The sequence below is a fragment of the Pholcus phalangioides genome, unplaced genomic scaffold (assembly GCF_987345545.1).
Source record: "Pholcus phalangioides strain wild (caught in Gottingen) unplaced genomic scaffold, Ppha-v1.0 ptg000012l_1, whole genome shotgun sequence".
Classification (NCBI taxonomy): Eukaryota; Metazoa; Arthropoda; class Arachnida; order Araneae; family Pholcidae; genus Pholcus; species Pholcus phalangioides.
This window is the reverse complement of record NW_028301605.1, coordinates 20233573-20251790: the sequence shown is the minus strand read 5'-3', so window position 1 is coordinate 20251790 and position 18218 is coordinate 20233573. Positions and strand designations below refer to the sequence as shown.

The 18218-nt window shown below is 36.0% G+C and overlaps 2 protein-coding genes across 5 annotated transcripts; one reads left to right on the top strand and one right to left on the bottom strand.

Moving 5' to 3' along the window:
* Window positions 1-130: 130 nt before the first annotated feature.
* LOC149079843 (protein KRTCAP2 homolog) lies at window positions 131-12897 on the bottom strand. 4 transcript variants are annotated; one of them, XM_089240346.1, is made up of 6 exons: window positions 12778-12883; window positions 10354-10508; window positions 7376-7439; window positions 5521-5587; window positions 3739-3854; window positions 131-2373 (listed from the first exon to the last, which is right to left on the bottom strand). In XM_089240346.1, the coding sequence occupies exons 1-5, from the start codon at window positions 12779-12781 to the stop codon at window positions 3743-3745; spliced, it is 402 nt and encodes a 133-aa protein (XP_089096472.1). In that variant the 5' UTR covers window positions 12782-12883; the 3' UTR covers window positions 131-2373; window positions 3739-3742. The 4 variants fall into 4 exon arrangements, with proteins under 4 accessions (XP_089096472.1, XP_089096471.1, XP_089096473.1 ...); XM_089240345.1 differs by having other exon boundaries at window positions 131-2369; XM_089240347.1 differs by lacking the exon at window positions 131-2373 and having other exon boundaries at window positions 3648-3854; window positions 12839-12897.
* A 216-nt stretch (window positions 12898-13113) lies between these two features.
* Nab2 (Nuclear polyadenosine RNA-binding 2) lies at window positions 13114-17741 on the top strand. Its single transcript, XM_089240341.1, has 2 exons — window positions 13114-15162; window positions 17613-17741. Exon 1 carries the CDS (start codon window positions 13376-13378, stop codon window positions 15140-15142), a length of 1767 nt encoding a protein of 588 aa, XP_089096467.1. The 5' UTR covers window positions 13114-13375; the 3' UTR covers window positions 15143-15162; window positions 17613-17741.
* Window positions 17742-18218: the final 477 nt, after the last annotated feature.

The following is an 18218-nucleotide window of genomic DNA, read 5'->3' as shown; positions in this document are numbered from 1 at the left end:
GGTATTTTCCTGTATTTATAATTAGTTTTTGAAAATTGAGAATGTAAAATAGAAAATTCACTTGAAAATTTAAAGAAAAAAGTTTGAAAAGTCAAAATAGAACAATTTGCATTAAATAAACACTACACCATTGATATTTATTCACATCATTACATTGGTATCTAATAAAAAATAATATTTATGTTTAGTTTCACAATAATGCAATGATTATTAACTGTGACTATGCATATTTGGTACCTTCAATATAATGTATTTTTTAAAGATAAATGTTTGGACAGATTCGGCAGGGTTTTGGACAAGCACTGTTCTATATATAGTACCTGCTTCATAATCTTACATGAAAAATAAGATGTGAAGTAGAAATAACATTTACAACAAACTAAAAAATTGGAAACAGAGTTTATTTAAACAGTTATATGCGTGATATTAATTTACTATCAGATTTCCAGCTTAAAACCATAAATTTGGTGAAACAATTAACTTGAAAAAAACAAATGACACCTTTTTGAAATATTTTTGATTTAATTAGTTTTATTTTCTGCAAGTATTTTTTTTTAAATGTTAGTACGATGGAAAAAAAACCAAAGGTTTCCACATAAAATTTTGAAACGTGGAGGTTTTGGACAGTTTCAGACAGTTTTTCCCACGTGTCCTGTCCAAAATCCCACCCCTGTTTACAACATGATAATTTTGGGTATACACATAAATATTCATCTAATATTGTTAAGTTAAATTATTTTTCAACAATTTTTACTACAATTGGGGATTTTGCTGACTTATGACAAAGTTTTTAAAGGCAATTGGAGACGTCCCGTATTTTACAGTAATTAGGTCATTTGATCATCAAATTTTTGTTTACTTTGACCTGTAGCTACCTTTTATTTCTCCGCCATTCATCCCTTTTCGCAGTAATTAGCGAATTTGTCGTAAATAGCATTTTTGGGCTGCAAATTAGACATATAACATATTTAAGATTGCAATTTCCCGGATTTTCTCGATGAGGTATAATGAAGCTAAGTATGAAGGTACAATTTTTATTTGCGAATCCATATGGATATTACTATAATATCAATTACAACAATCGAATAATTTCCTATCAAGTTAAAATTGAAATGATTTCATATAGAAAATCCATCAAAGTGAAATTTGTCATGTATACGGTGTATACCACTCTAAATCATATTCATGACAAAGAAATAAAGATCATGAATCAAGATAGAGATTTCTCATGGAAAAAAAATTAAATGAATACCAGCACAGAGTTTGATAAGCCAGTAGTGCAAGCAGCTATATTTTTCCCAGAATATTACACAACAATGCAGATTGTCATGCCACAAAATTAGTAAAATGAATATTGAGCAGATAGAAGTTAAATATCTTGGGACATCATCTTATCTGAAGATGGTGTCACTCTCCGCTACTCATACAAAGGTTTTAACAGCTGGCTGATGTGAAGATGAATTCAGGAAAGAAAATTCAACAGGGGAATTGAACCACTGTCCCCCACAATATGGGCAAGTTCCCCTTTTTTAAGAGCTTAAGCTCTAAAGAAAGAGGGTTGTTGCTTCAGTAGCATAACTCACTTTGCCGGATTGCAGGGGAAACTGTGGTTTGATGCCATGTGGAGACAGTTGAATTTTCTTTCCTGAACTCATCTTTGAATCAGCCAACCTATGGCATCATCTTAATTCCCTTCACCTGAGTTCATGGCATTATGACTAATATTATGACACTGGAAGAAACTTTCAGTTGAGAGAGAGAATCAGTGTTTCCCCATATATATGCAATAAGTACACTGAGCTTTAGATGCTCCATCACTGCTCTCAACAGAAAACCTGCTGCTGAAAGAATACTGCAATTTTCATAAATCATGACTGCAGTATAGGACATTAATGAAATAAAAAAATAAAAAAGCTGACTAAAAAGTACAACCTTTCACTTACAATTTTGTTCCCAGTCACCTTGTTCAGCAAAAAATCTGTTGGTGGCAGCTTTAGATTTTGTGTGTGTGTGTATATATATATATCCCCCAAAGCAGAATGTTTAGAACTGTTCTGCAATGAGCCCTCCTGACTGGAAATGTTCTGCGGTAAAAATTCCCATACATGTAATAGTGTTTTTTTGCACTTTTTCTTAAATTCTTCCAAATTGTTCTGCGACGTACGTCGCAGATTTTCGCACATTCTGCTTTGGGGTACATATATACTTGTATGTATAACATCTGTTGCTATAATTTACATATTGCCATTATCTCTATCTACATAAAATAATTCTGTGGTCTCTTAACTTAGTTCCTAGTGAGTTTGGCTGCATTGCATTTAGAAACGTTAAAATGCAGTTGAGCATGTGCAGCATAAAACTGCTACTTACTTTCTTTGATGAATATACAAACAAAATTATTATTGAAAATATTAATAAATTCTATGACACATATTTTGAATAGAAAATTTACGTTTTATGGCAAACATTTCAAATCTGTAAAGATAAACTTTTTTAAAACGAGAGCCAACATCAAATGCAAGACCAAAAAATCCTGCTCTATGAAGGGCCCCTACTCAAGCGATTAGAAAAAGTAGGATTAAAAAAGTAGAATCGGGAGGGTAAACCCTTCCCCCATAGACAACATAAACATAGCATAATTAAAAAAACATCCCTCAAAAATTTATTTTTTAATTTAAATAAGAAATCATAGCACTATTTCAGTATCCTATAAGATTGACTCGAGCCAAAGCAAAACGCCAGAAATGATGGTTACAAAAACAATTTTTGGCCAAAATAGTGTACTAGCAACCACAGATAATTCTTTTCTCTCTTCCCTCACAATATATATTAACTTCTTTTTTTGAGTTTTCCACAGTCCAGTCTGTCAACTCTCTTCAACTTTGTACAGCAAATTATAAAGCCATGTAAGTTTTTTAAGAATATGATGCTCTTTTGAGATCACTTTCAAAAGCACAGTGCAAAATGTGTAAATTACAAGATCCAACATAAATAAATCAAGGTGAACAGGATGGTTTTAGCGCATTGCCCATCCTTTTTTTAAATGGATTTGTTTACATTTTACTGTTCAAAACCAGTGTAATTGCTTTTGAAAAATGAAGCACTTTCATTTCTAGTTCTTTACTTAGCATTGTAAATATTGTTTATGTCTCAGCATGCCCTAAAAATACAGAAGACAATGGATTCATGCTATTGGGTAGCATGAGAATAGGCCTATGTATCCAACTGCTTTGTCATGCAAACTGTTGTTTCACCGATACACAAAATGTGCATCGTAATTTTGAATGATAAATGCTAGTTACTGTCCAAGACCATGAAGTAGTAAATACAAAATTTTCTTTTCCATCCAGACAGAAGTTTTTAATGACTACTCATTGAACCCTCAAACTAAGCAAATAAAAAATTAATAAACCAACCGATTTGCAACAAAACCGATTTTGCATGTACACAATTTTCACAGTGTGTGGCTTAGAGAGAGAGAAATGCTTTCTGCTTTGAATAATTTCTATGCAGTAAACCTTTATACAGCGCCAATGGCATGGTATGTAATGACATGCTCAGACACACAATCCTTGCTTTAACCAATATTTATAATTTTATCATCCAAGATGGAGAAGAAACAGAGCATAACACAAGATCATGGAAAATTTTCAGGAAAATAGACTGTTTTTAATAGAAAAATTTGTCACCACCACAACATACAATGGAATAACAGAAGGCGGAAAATAAAATCCATACGTTTTTATCGCCTCTTCTTTTTCTCTGGGACTGCATTAACAACCGGCACTGCACCTCCATAGACCTTGTTCGATATTCTGTTCATATAATACAATGTGATCGCAGAGAATATAAAGCTGTAAGTAAATGGTAATTTGAATGTTAGAAATACATATTTAAGGAAATTCAAGTTTAATATTAACAAAACTGGAAAACTTTCAAGGGATTAATTTGGGGCGGAAATTTTTTTTAGTGCAGTGGTTCCCAACCTTTTTTTACTCACAGAGCACTTTTTTCAGAATTAACTCCCGTGTCAGAGCCATTCAGAGAATTTTTTAACTTATTTACTAATTTATTTACCGATTCATTTTATTTGCCTGGAGTAGCAGCAAAGCTCTTCGAGAGCATGGAGTACTAAGGGCTCTGCAGAGAACTAGTTGGGAACCAATGTTCTATAATGACTCCTAATTATCTCCTAAAACCTTCACAATAAAATCAAAAGTAAGGTGAATCAAAATTAAATTTTTAATAATATAGATGTTAATAGGGACTTGTCAAATCGACAGTTTTATTCTTGTAAATTTGTTCACAACTCTGAAAAAGAAACCTGAAATTTACATACATAAAAAAACAATGCAGTCTATGCTCATTATAACAGCCTTGATCACTCCACAGAAAAAGGATGTTATATTGGAAGGAAAACATATAGCACAGTTGTTATATGAAAACATTTGGGACTTTTATTACCGGTCATTGTAATGGAATAGTCGCAATAAATATAGTTTACATACATATTTGACATCCATATTTTCTATGGGGGGATCTTTTTTCAGCCACCTCGTTGGGTATTTTGTCTATTGTGGCATTTGTATTTGCATGATGTAGGGTCTTATATAATGAGCGTAAACTGTATTATACTTTAAGTACTGTAATTTCCTGCCTATTACATGTTGAAAAACATCTGAATTTCACAGTGTGAATTATAGACTGTTGCACATTAATAGAATTTCTTTATATATATAATGGTTTTTTTGAATAAATATTTTTAAATGTAACTGGTCGCAATAGAGAAAATAAAGAGATAGATATTTTCTCCACAAAAGGTAACCAAAACTCTTCCTATCAATTGAGACTTAGTGATTGTACCGATTGACTACCTGAAATTTAAGGTTTATATGGTGCTGCTATGGCATTTTTTTCGCAAAATGGAAGAATTTGCAGGCACAGATTATGGGCAGGGAATACTAATACATCTGACTGAAATTAACTAAATAGTTCATGAAATATATAATCAGTCTGAATATTACTATATCTGAAATATTATTTTATACAGAATCCAACCAACAAATAAATCATCATTGTCATGTTTCAAAAAACACATATCGTATATATCAGGGGTTGCCAACTTGATGACTACCATGCTTTTCCTTCACAACTGAGAACTAATAAGAATCTTAGTCACAAGGTAGCCATTTTTGATAGTAAATTTTGCCATTCATAATTTAAATTGGCATCCACAGGAAAAATTTCAAAATGCATTCTTCTACATTGGAATGTTGGCATCTACTTATACGGATTACACTATAAAATTCTAATGAAAGATGTTTTACGAAAGGTAATAAAAAATAACCAATAAACCTATTGATTACATTTTCTTGAATGTAACCGAAATGCTTATTGGTGGTTGTTTTTTTTTTTTTTCAAGTTTTTTAAAAGATTTTCTATCAAACTTTCACAGTGGCCTAATACACACTTCATAAACTTTTAAAAAAAAATGCACATAAAAAAATTATAGTCTTTTACCAAGTGGTTATGCAAACACGATGGACCAATCCAGATGCAAAGCATGCAACAATCAGACTCAGCACCACTGCAAAAAAACATAATAAAATTCATTATTACAAATAAAAAATGTAGACAAACATCATTATACAGTCAGTCTCTCTCTATTGCATGAATTTCACAAAGTCCCTCCAAAAGCAATGGCGGCTATTATAACTTAATCTAATTAAGTTCCCCAGGCAGGGGCGTAGCCAGAAATTTCATTCGGGGGGGGGGGGGACCATAGTGATAAAAGAATAGATTTGGCCATCTTTTTCCCTTTTTCGGTCATTTTCTCATATTTCGGGGAGACCAGACCCTCAAGTCCCCCCCCCCCTCGCTACGCCCTTGTCCCCAGGGTAATCTGATAATAAGGTTTGTCTCATCATAAACTTATCCCCATAAAACTCAATAATATGCAGCTTGTCTAACAAAAGTTAAGATTCATAGCTAACACATGGAATAACTTTTCTTTAAGTTCAAAATAAGACAATACAGCAGGGTTTCAGCTAGATAAAACATTCCTTTATCAAAAAATCAAAAATGGGGGAAAAACTTTAGCAAAATGCTACAATGCTAATGATTTATGGTTGGATGTCTTCTCATTTTGTACTTCCTGTATGCATTTTTTCAAAACTGGCTAATACTTCTTTTGCATTCTAAGATTTTCTTTCACATTTTACGAAAAATGCGACCGTAGCGTGAACCCTGCAATACAGTGGGAAACCTCTTTATAACATCAGATCACCTTTTGGGACCCCCCACTGAAAAAAATGTGACGGTATAAGCCAGTGGTTCTCAAACTTTTTTCAACCACAGTTTCCTTGGCATTTATCATCATTCATCCGTGGCTCCTCATATTAGTCAGGAAAAGAATCACTTCAAACGCACTGAATGGGCACAAATAACTTTAAACGCACTGAATGGGCACAAATCACTTCAAATGCACTGAATGGGCACAAATCACTTCACCAACTCCTCATGATGCCCCTGACAGAGGTTAACGATACAGACTTTGAGAACCACTTGTATAAGTACAGTAACTATTGACAGAAGCAAAAAAATGTGTGTGTATATATATATATATAGATAGAGAGAGAGATTTTGAGGGAAAAAAAAGAATTTAGCAATGATTTCTGAATGCCTTGTCTCTCAAAATAGTACCAGAAATTAGTATACATATCAAGTAGATCTTTATCCCTTAGATGCATAGACTGGATCATTTTTGTCCGAGGAGCTACCTTTTAACATAGGATGGAAAAAAGACCATGCATTTAAGGGTTAAAATAATTGAACAAACTGATAAACACAAACAATGAAATACAGTGAACCCTCAATATAATGATATTCTGCAGACCAGGAAAAAAATATCGTTGTAGACGGGTTATCATTACAGCAAGAGGTAGCATTTTCACCAGTCGCCACCAAATCTATGCGGTTGTTGGCATCTCTTCTAAATTGGTGTTGTTAATTCCACAACAAAATGCATTTACAAGAATTTATTCACAACAAAAATTTATTTTGTTTCAAGCTGTAACGTAGTTCACGGCGCAAAACTTTTGTGTACTACACAGAAAGTAGCTTCCCAGCAACTTCAACACTTTCAGAGAGTAGATATATAATACAAAATATTAATGTCATTAAACATCCTCAAAAGAACAGAAACCGGTGAGGATTTTGAAAGTGATTTTGAGCGAAATATAAAAAATACTATTGTAGCACACTTTCAAAAGCTCATACAAAATATTGCGAGGAATTTATCATAGTAATAAATATCGTTGTATCATGTAACTTCTCAGAAATAAAGTCAAGAAAAACATCAGTTAACGACCCTCACCTTCAGGAATTAGTTTCACTTGTGCTCCTTTGCCAAACATGGCTGTTTCCATATTTCCAATAGCCTGATACATGATTTAAGCATAAATAACTTCAAAAATTATATATACTTACGATTTACACTTTTATTGATTTATTTTCATGCATACATATGGATACATTAACATTCTCTTGTATATAAGTAGTGAATAATATTTCTCTAACAACCTTTATTATTCAGAAGTTAATGCATGCAAAAATATTTGTTTTCGATGCAGCTGCATTTCCAACGTTATAGATTAACACAAATCGGAATGAAAACAACATTTTTTTTTTAAATAATCTGCTAAAACAGTTTCTTTAAAAAAAATAACAGCTGACTTAAAATGAGCAAATAGAAGGATAGACTTTTTTCCTCTAAAAAAACATGGCCAACAACCTCTTCCATTTCTTTATAAATTGTTGCGAAATTTGCTGCTACAATGTTATCAACCTTTTAACGACCAATTTTCCCAATTGTAAACATCGGTTTTATTAATCAGAAAAAATATATTTTTTGTTCATGAAAGCACTTGATTTTTTTTTTTACTGAAGATTATTTATAAAAACTAGATTTATATTCCATATTCAAATAATTTTGTTTTTAGAGAACTATATTATGTACCAATGTGATTAAATTTCTAGACTATGTTGCTGTCGCTAGTTGGTGCAAAGTATCGAGCACTGAGCTCTCGACTTCTTCTTATCTTGGTTTCTCTACTTAGGTAGAGATACTGATCAGTTAATGGCAAAATGATTGTTTAACCCTAGAATACTAACTAAAATAAAAACTGATTGCGCATCATTAGATGCATCATCAGATATGGGGCATCATTTTCTCAGCTACCTAGTTGGGCATTTCGCCTGTTTCAGCTTTGAAATATAATGTTGTTTTTATGGACATGGGCAACATCCAGAAAACATACAGGGAATTTTTTTTCAAGATTTTTTTTGATCGATATGAAACTGAGGGATCAGAAGGGTGAATAAATGGAAAAGAAATTATAAACATCAATCTAAATCTGAATTTGGCCAGTAAAAGGTTAATTGCCATACAGATAGAGGAATGCTAACCCCAAGATTTAACAAAAATCTTAACCCTCTTTTTATGCACATACAAATTAAGGAGATGGCAGTATTTTTATTTCACAGATTTTGTTAACAAACAAGTAAGAGTATTCACATCACAATGCTACATCCCATGGATTAAGCGCCACTCCAGATTGTTGGAGGAATTTTATCCCTAAAATTAGCAAAATTTGCAGGTACGGATTATACACTGCTGCACTTTTTTTTTCATAGCGAATCCAAATATGCATGTGTGGATCAAGCAACTTGCGGGCCAATTATAAGAGATTAGAGCTATGTGAGATTGTGTAAATAGCAAAACAAATTAATTTCTATGTTTCGCCCTTTATTCACTTTGATGCCCCTTATTTAAGCCTGTGCAGAACCTCGATTATTCGGACTGAAGGGTGTTCGGAAAAAAATTGATTTTGAAACTAATTTACAAAGGAATAAATTAAAATACAGCAATAAATGTCCCCCCCCCCGGCAAAACCATGGTAAGGGCATTTTGTCAAGAAGAGCACTCCTCCCTCTCATTAACGCACACTTATATTCATCCGGCGAAAAAAAAAAACAGATGGCATCTCTAAATTTGCTCCTATTCATGCGTTTATTTGCTCAAGAGGAATTAAGTTCCAAGAAAATATCAACTGTTGAGCATCACTGATTACAGAAAACTGAAAATGAGTTAGGTTGAAAAGGTGTTCAGTTCAGGGGCATAGCCAGAAATTTTGTTTGGGGGGGGGGGGGCGGCAGCACCAAAGTGATAGAATAGATTTGGCTATCGTTTTCCCTTTTTTCGGTCATTTTCTCACATTTCAGGAGGGGGGGGGGAGACCCCCCTCGCTACACCCTTGGGTTCAGTTGACAGAGTAGTTTGGAAAAACGAGGTTCTACTGTATATGGCTCTAAAGAATATACATTCATACAGTAAATTCTTCTTTCTTTGATATGGGTTTGGCCACCTTGATTTGGAAAGAGAGAGGTTCTATTAATGCTGCGGACCAAATATGGAGGCAGACACTTATTCGGTGTATGGTGGAACAAGAAGTGACATTACTTTATGTGCATCCAGTCTGAGAGCGCATGTGTATTGGTGACAAGTGAATGCCCAAGAATTGATGAATTAAACTAGGATTATGCCTAGCAGACACTGTTACCCCAGTTGATAGAGGGTGCAACTGGCAGTACAAAGGTTGGTGGTTTGAATGCTGCTTGTAACACTAGTTCCTTTTTGCTTTGATTTTTTTTTTTTTTATGATTACAGATTCATTTTTCTTCGTTTTTCACTTGTACTAAAAGTTGATATTAGGCATCCAGTAATCCTTGTAGGCTCACATGGCCTTGCCCCTGCAAGCGTCAGGATAACAGGGCTCCAGCCAGGGTCTTCATAACAATTCATATAATTTTCATTTTTTAATGCTATAAATTCACTAAAGAGTCTCAGCCTAGGGCCCCCGCTGCAGGTTGTAGGGGAGCATAGTGTGAGACTTCATAATGAGCTTGATGTGTGGGGTGGCCGATCAGTGAGCAAAGCACAACCCCCCTACCCAATGCGAGCCGCCATGACAAAATAAATTGCATATGGCCATTATAATATGCATGCAATAATTTTTTGTTCTATTTATTTTCTATGACAAGTCTGCATACATAAATGAAGCTCAGGACTTTATCAAATCTGCCCTACATTGAACAAACATCCGTATCATTTGTCTCTAAAAGTTCCAGCAAAGAGAAATAATAAGCATATTAAAACTTTTTGTGCTTTAGATAGAGATGTAAAATTCTTGAGAATAATCTTTCGGAGAATATTCTCATCAAGGAGAATATTCTCTGCAATATGATATTAATTGCACAACAACAACAGCAGCAGCACTTTACAGCAAAGGATACAGTTAGAATAAGCATAAACAGAAGAGAGCCCAAGTATCCGCCAAAGATTGTCATGGGTTGTGACGAGCTGAGTTGAGACCTGAAAACTTGCATTGCGGCAAAGAGCAGCAGAAACAGGCACGAAGACATCACAAATGATGTTCCACTTGTTGAGGCTAGAGAAAATTATACATATTGTAAATATATTATAAATTACATAATTTCGTAGAAAAAACATTCATTTTCTCACAAACATGATTTAGAGGAGAGAAAGCATTTTCTCATGCCATAAAAAATATTTCATAAGAGATGTTACCAAGTGTTATGCTGGCATTCCATAAAACTCAAGGGATACCACTTCTTTTAATGTTGGGGTTTGGTCCCTTCCCTGCATACCCGGAAAAGCAAGGTTTAATAAATATCAGAGTATATGAATTTAGCTAATTCAATGAATTTTTTAGAATATATTTAGAAATTTTTCTGTGACTCAAATTTCCTGGCATGTCAGAAAATACGAGTATTCCCTGCATTCCAACTAATGCTGGGGAATATGGTAATAAGTTAAGCCAAATCCCATTATTGCGAGAAACTATGTCACTCTCCGCTGTACATACGAAGTACGAAAGCCTGGATAGCCAAGTGGAGATTGAGATGTAGCTGACCACTGTGGGGAATTGAACCACCAATCTCTCACAGTCCAGAGCACTCGCCCGGACAGTGAGAGATTGGTGGTTGAATTCCCCACAGAGGAATGTAAATTTTCTTTCCAAACTACACCTCAATCTCCACTTGGTTATCCAGGTTTTCGTACTTCCCATTATAGCGCCCCCGTTGTTATGGCAACACCTCTTAGCAGTCATAAATTTTTAGTGAACAAATCTTTCATTTCTAGGCTCTTACACATGCAAAACATGATTCGATATAATGCCAAACTTGTTATAGCACCAGAATTTTACAAAATAAATGATGCCATTAAATTGGGGCGAGACGTTAGAACGATTCATTTTATATTTTGCATACTCATGCTTTCGCCCCCCCCCCACCACCTCCTGGAATCTTTAGTGGGTCCCACATGCCAGACGTTACACACTGAGCCCCTTCTATAATGAATTTATAGCGTGAATGAAAAACAAGAAATGATAATTACCCCAGGAACAGGGCCTGCTCCTCGCATGGACAAACAGGGCACGTGACCTGGGCCCGCAAATTTTTGGGGCCAATTCAGATGTCCAAATTGGCATCTCCTCTTTCAATGTTTTAATTTTTTACCAAAAAAACAACAAATATTTTTAATTTTTGGTCGTCTTGGGGGACAGGCTTTATATTCCCCCTCTGCCACACAGAAGGCTATACATAAAATGCCCCAAAAAAGTTGTGTTTGCCCACGGCCCGGAACTTATGAGGAACAGGCCCTGCTCATGAACCAGAGCTAGAGCACTGTCAGCTCAACCTTGCCTGGGCCCATAAACAAGGGCAACTGCAAATTAAGAAATTTTAAGCCATGACTTTATGAAGGCAAATATGCAATTGATGCACTTCAAACCCATTTCTGTTGCTGCACCAGAGCAGTCTTAATTCATGGGCCTATCTGGGGCCTCACAAAAATAATATTTGGTTAAATTTTCTTGAGTAAGCAAGTAAATTTGCCTGGCAGGGCTCAGAAAAATCACTTGTCCTGGGGGGGGCCCCCACAATGCTCTTAAGATGGCCCAGCGCTGCACTCTTGGTAACTATTTGAGTCAGACCCTAGGACCGGATTTCTCAGCGGGACTTGCAAGGGTGCCCTTTGATACCGTGATCCAAAAAAATGCGAAAAATTTACATTTGTTTATAATGTTTGCCTCAGAAAACTGATCGATCCCCGAGCTTCTAATATAGAGAGGGCCCTGTCAGATTTTTGTGGGGGCGTCATGAATACAGATATTGCGGTGAAGGCCACAAACATGTTTTCCGCATCGGGCCGTAAAATATCAAACGAGCCCTACCCTGTTTGATGGCTCTCACAATCTGCATCAGGGGTCTTCAACCTTTTTCTGATCGCTAGCACTGCCTGTACCCATCATCAAAAGACAAGCACTCTTACCGCAAGTTTGACATAACCCATGCCTGAAATCAGAAATTTCAATCCTTCGATGCGGTTTGTACTAGATGTTTACTTGAGATTGTTTGGTGTTTACTTGATAAAGTGCTCGCGAACACGAAATCGGACACGAGCATCGAGCATTCTGGGTGCTTCAGAGAGCACCGTGGTGCTCGCGAGCAATAGGTTGAAGATGCCTGATCTACATGAACGACCATCTCTGATCAGAACACGGATAAAATATGTAAACATAACACGTAATATCAGAATCAAATACACAAATATTTTGTTCGACTGGCGCAAAGAAACAACAAATAATAATTAAGATGGTAATAATAATTATTATTATAACAACAATCTCTCACCCATCACGGAATAATAATAGTTTCTATATAAATTTAAATAAAAATATCTCTAAATGCCGACCCTTTCTGTTGTAGGAGGGGTGACGTCAAACAATAACAAAACTTGATTTATTATACTGTGTACTTGGTTTTTTGGACTCTGTGTCCGCGGAATGATTCATGAGTGATTCAAACAAAAATTGAAAAAACACATTTGGACAGAAATATCACTTTATTTTTACTGTTTGATATGATTAAAATGCAATATTAAATTCAAAAATTTGTTAAACCACTCGAAACCGAAAAGTTATTTATTCGATTATTCAAAGTTTGCTATCACGAAAACTAGTCAAGTCGAGTACTAGGTCAATAAAATGGCCGACAGTAATCATGATAAGTTGATTTAATTTGAAAAAAAAGCTGGAGATAAAATAAATGTTTGTATTGTGTGTTTGTTTAAATTATTCATGAAATATGAATATATATATTTATGCGTAAATCTCTTGGGGGTGTTTGTTGTTTCCCCACTTCCTCGCACTGAATAGCTTTTTTTTTTTTGAATACTGGAGTTGAGAATTGATCCCTTTAAAACATTCAAACAAACAAACAAAAAAAAAGAATGGAAACCGAAATAACGAAGAAAATACGGACGGCTATCGAAAACAAATTGATCGAGTACGATGCCTTTGTCGACAAGGAACTTCCCGAATACATAATGGTGATGGTTGCTAACAAAAAGACTAAAGATCAAATGGATGATGATCTCTCGCTTTTCCTTGGGAAGAAAGTTGGTAAATTCACCACTTGGTTGTTGAAGATGCTTCATGTTGAAAAGCAAAGTGGTGCTGGTGGTGGCACAGTGAAGTCTACGAAGACTGTCGAGGGTGCCATCAATCACCCGTCGGATGAAGATGACATCCTAGCTCTGGATGCCCAAGAGCAAGAAACGGATGAATTCTTGAAAAAAGAGCTTGGAGAGGATGGTGGAGGTGGCAGTGTCCCAAGTAAACGGGAAATCCTAGTCACTGAAGAAGAACCTGCAAGTGAGGTCAAGACGAGCACCCCAATCCATGGAGATGGTGATAAAGACACTGGTAGAATAACTGCGAAAGAGGTGTTTCAAAAACAAAACGAGTCGTTGGTGAAATCGCCATCTGTCTCAAAACGGGCTCCATCAAAGAGCCCAGTTATATCGTCGGTGAAGGTCCCAGCAGTGAACGAGTCAGAAGAACCCGAATATGATCCGCTGAACCCTTCCATAAGTGTCAAATCTGTAGCAAGCAAGATCCTGACTCCTGACAAGAAGTTCAACGTTTCCCAGTCGCCTCAAGCCAACGGGCTGATACTGCTGAAAGCGGTAAATGAAGCGAATAAGTCGGTTTTGGGCGAGAAGAAGTTGGAAGAAGTTTACAATCCCACTCCCATAAAAGTCCTGGTGTCACACGCTAATCACCGTGGGCAACAGTCAAAGTCTTGGGAGTATAAGCCTTCCCCTATCATGAAAACTGTTTACGGGCATGACTATGAGGAGGAGGAGGAGGAAGAAGAAAGAAAAGAGTACGTGCCTCAGCCATTTGTGTCGTGGCATCATCGACTCAATTTAAGTCAGATATCATTTGACAGTGCTAAAGAGCCGATGTGTGGTGATTATATTCCGGAGACAGTGGGTCGAAAAGTAATTTACAAGACAAGGGACATCCCGGATGCATTGTATGGCCCTAATAGAGTGTCCTGTAATGGTGTGGTAAAAATCAAACCTGACCCAAGACCGATATCTCCTCACTTTGTTGTTACATTGGACGGGTATGATACCAAGGGCCGAAAACGCAGCCTATCCAGTTTGTCTCAGAATGACGAATCTGACAAAGAAGATATCGAGAACATGGACATCCCCCTTAGTCCAGAATTCTTCAATGAACCGGCAGCTAAAAAGTCAAAGCCTCTGGAGAAGTGTCGTTTTTGGCCTGCTTGCAAAAATGGTGACTCTTGTGATTTCCATCATCCGACAACTCCTTGTAAAACATTTCCAAGCTGCAAGTTCGGAGACAAATGTTTTTATGTCCATCCAAAGTGCAAATTTGACGTGTTATGTACCCGCAAAGACTGTCCGTACACTCACACTTGTAAAAAAGAATTCCCAATCAGTAAAAAGGTGCCAATACCTATTCGAAACGCTTATCCAGTGAAGTTCATTCCCGCACCACAGCCTTACAGCTCTGGTTCACCTCAGTGCAAGTTTTTCCCAAATTGTACAGCATTCAAGTGTCCGTATTTTCATCCTAAGCCTTGTAGATATGGCACTGATTGTCAGTCGCCTACATGCACTTTTATCCACCCTATGTTTCCATCTCCAAACCAACTGAAATGGAAAGCTGAATCCATATAAATCGCTCTTTTTTCATCGAGGTACAAAATGATTTTCAATATCGAATAGTTATTGCATTTGACAATTTAATGCATGTTGTGTACCAGTTTCTCATCAAAGGTATCGGAAAATCTAAAATTGTACCTACTTATTCAATAATTTCACATTAATATGAAATGCAAAATTTTTGATGGCGTGCACACACGCACACAATCTTGTATACTGTGTACGTAAATTTTTCTGATGTGAGTTATTAAGTATTTGCTTATCAATAAATCTATACTTTATGTTAGAATAAGGTTATCTGTAATACTTTTAATAATTAGTCGATCTGTAGTTTTCACTGTGTTGCATAGCTGCCAAGTCACTTTCTCTCCCCAGATTTATAACTGCCGAGAAAGTTTTTTGGGATAGCTTTAGAACAAGAAACTTATCTTTTTGTGATGCCTACAGAGCATTAAAAAACAATAGTATTTCCTTAGCTAGTTCCGGGGGCCAAAGGAAAGTGCTGTTCTGCTGAATTTCTTTTTTTTAAAAAGTAAGCATTGGGGGGGGGGGAACTAGAGTTCTCATCTGTGAAGTACCGTTACACACAAATAAAGCAGTTTCACCAATTATCTGCTAAAAAGCAATTGCAGTTGTAATATATATATGTTGAAAGGTATTTATGTTTTGAATATGCTAATTCTATATATATATAAGGATTATTTTAGCAAAAGGTGCACAATTTTGAATGTGTTAATTTTGATTCATAATAAAGTGAGATCCTGTTACTATGATACTCTATGTAACGATAAATCCATCTACAACTATATTTTTTCAAGTCTTGTTTCGAAATGTCTATACTCTAATGTTAAACTGCTACCTCTCAATATAATGATCCCTCTTTTTTTCTTGGTCCGCAGACTACGGGGGGGGGGGGGGACGATCCTACAATGTATGATGGATTTAGAAATTGTCTTTGGGCCTCTGGGAAGCAACCATTTTTATTTATTTATTCAATATTGTTTGGCCGAGGCTTATACAAGAGGATGCGGAAATTATGTATGATGAAAATGACTGTTGATGATACATGAAAATTCAGAAATCGTAGTACAATATTTGATGGTAGGTTGTTCCAGTCGATAATTAGTTCTTTGGAAGAAACTAAATTTGTGACAATCTGAAGGGGCAAAGATGGGCTGTAATTTTTGGGAGTGATTGAGTCTCACAGAGAAATGTGAGGGTTTGATGAGAATATTGGAAGTGTCGATATTAAAAAAGCCCTGGAGGATTTCGAAAAGAAAATTTAAGCGAGAAATAAGTCTAAGGGTTGGATACTGAGTTGGCACTTGAGTTCCGATATGGGGACATCCAACAGTTGAAAATTAAGTGAGTGGACTTATTTTGGATAGATTCTAATTTGTCTATGTTGGTTTGAGTGTGGGGATCCCAGAGCTTGCAGGCATAAGAGAGAATATATGTCTGGTAGCACGAGAGACAGACATAACGGGTGGAGTTTTTCAGATTACAACGAAGGAAAAAGTTTTTGGAGACATTTACTAAACATTAAACGTGTAATCACCATGAAGATTCCAGCGGAGATCAGAAGAAATTATTATGCCCAGGTATTTATAATGGGAAACCTCAGAGATCAAAGAATTGTTTATCGAGTAAGGGAAATCATGGGAAATTCATTTACGTGTAACTTTCATGAAAACTGTTTTTGAGAAGTTGAGGGGCAGATTCCAAGTTGAGCGTCATTCGGAAATAATGTTAAGGTTGTGTTGGAGACATTCTTGGTCAGAAAGATTGGACACTGTTTTGTAGATGACACAATCATCAGCGAAGAGTCTGATATGGCAGTTTAAGAAGTCAGGTAGGTAATTTATTTCTTTCAATACAAAGGCCATGGAATGATGATGGGAACAGGAGGATACATCTAGCCAACACTGGAGAACGTTCAGGTATTTCGAAATGGGTAGCAAGGAAAGAATAAAAAAAAGATTCTCCTGGAGCTAAACATATTAATCTATTGGACAATACAATTTGTTTCTCCCCACACACCAAGCATGTTCCTTCAAAAAGTCTGAAGGAGTCCAGTATTTTTATTTTTCTCATGCCAGCTAAGTATAGTTGCCGAAGCATTTTGTGGTTCGCATGAAGACTGAGATTAAACTATAAAAGTGCTACAAACTTGTAATTCCGGTCGTAATCCAAGTCATTTTATAACCTTTCTCTACCCTGCATGATGATGATGCAGGTATCTTTAAAATCAGGGGCTCTCTCTCCCACAGATCCCACCATGAAATGTTTCAATGCTCAAATATATATAAAATCGGGCTCAGTGATTCCTCGTAAAATGTTTCGTCAGTCAAACTGCAATATGGCTCTGAATGTAGTATCGAATGGCTTTTTTTGTTACTCTTTGGTAAATTCAAAATTTGTGAAATAGTGTTCAAACTTTTTGGTTAACTACAATTATAAGTTTTTATTTCTGGTTTTTTTGCAGATTTCTCTCTTACATCCCTAATCATTCTCATCGCTACAAGAATGCAGCATGAAGAAAAAGGTTTTTTTTTTCAATCGTCTAATGGTATTTAGCGTGATCTGTTGGTTTTCAATTATATGTTTGTGTGTACATGTGTTGTTACTTTTTATAACTGCTTTTCTATGAATATTTTGGTTTTTTTTTCTTAACAGTGATGACAAGAGAAAGAACTTTTTCCCTTCCGGTAACAGGATATTTGAGAAGGGGAAAAAATATTTTCCCTTTTCCTGTGTGTGTTGGGAGGGTGTGAAGAAAGCTTTTACCCTTCCAGGGTTACTTTAGAGGTTTTTTTGGTGACATCTTTCTTTTTTTCAAACTGAACATAACTCGGGTCTATTGGCATGATCAACTTACTAGCTAGGGCAGGGGTTCTCAAACTTTTTCCACCCGCGGTGCCCCCCTTCCCTATTCAGTGCTCATCGTGAGCTCCGCCGGCTCCCCAGAGCTGTTTGATAAGGAATCTCTTTGAAAAACCTTTGTCAGGGCCACTGGTCCTCCCTGATAAAGGTTGGAGGTGCACCAAGGTGCACAGTTTGAGAGCCCCTGACCTAGGGAATGTTAGCCGGA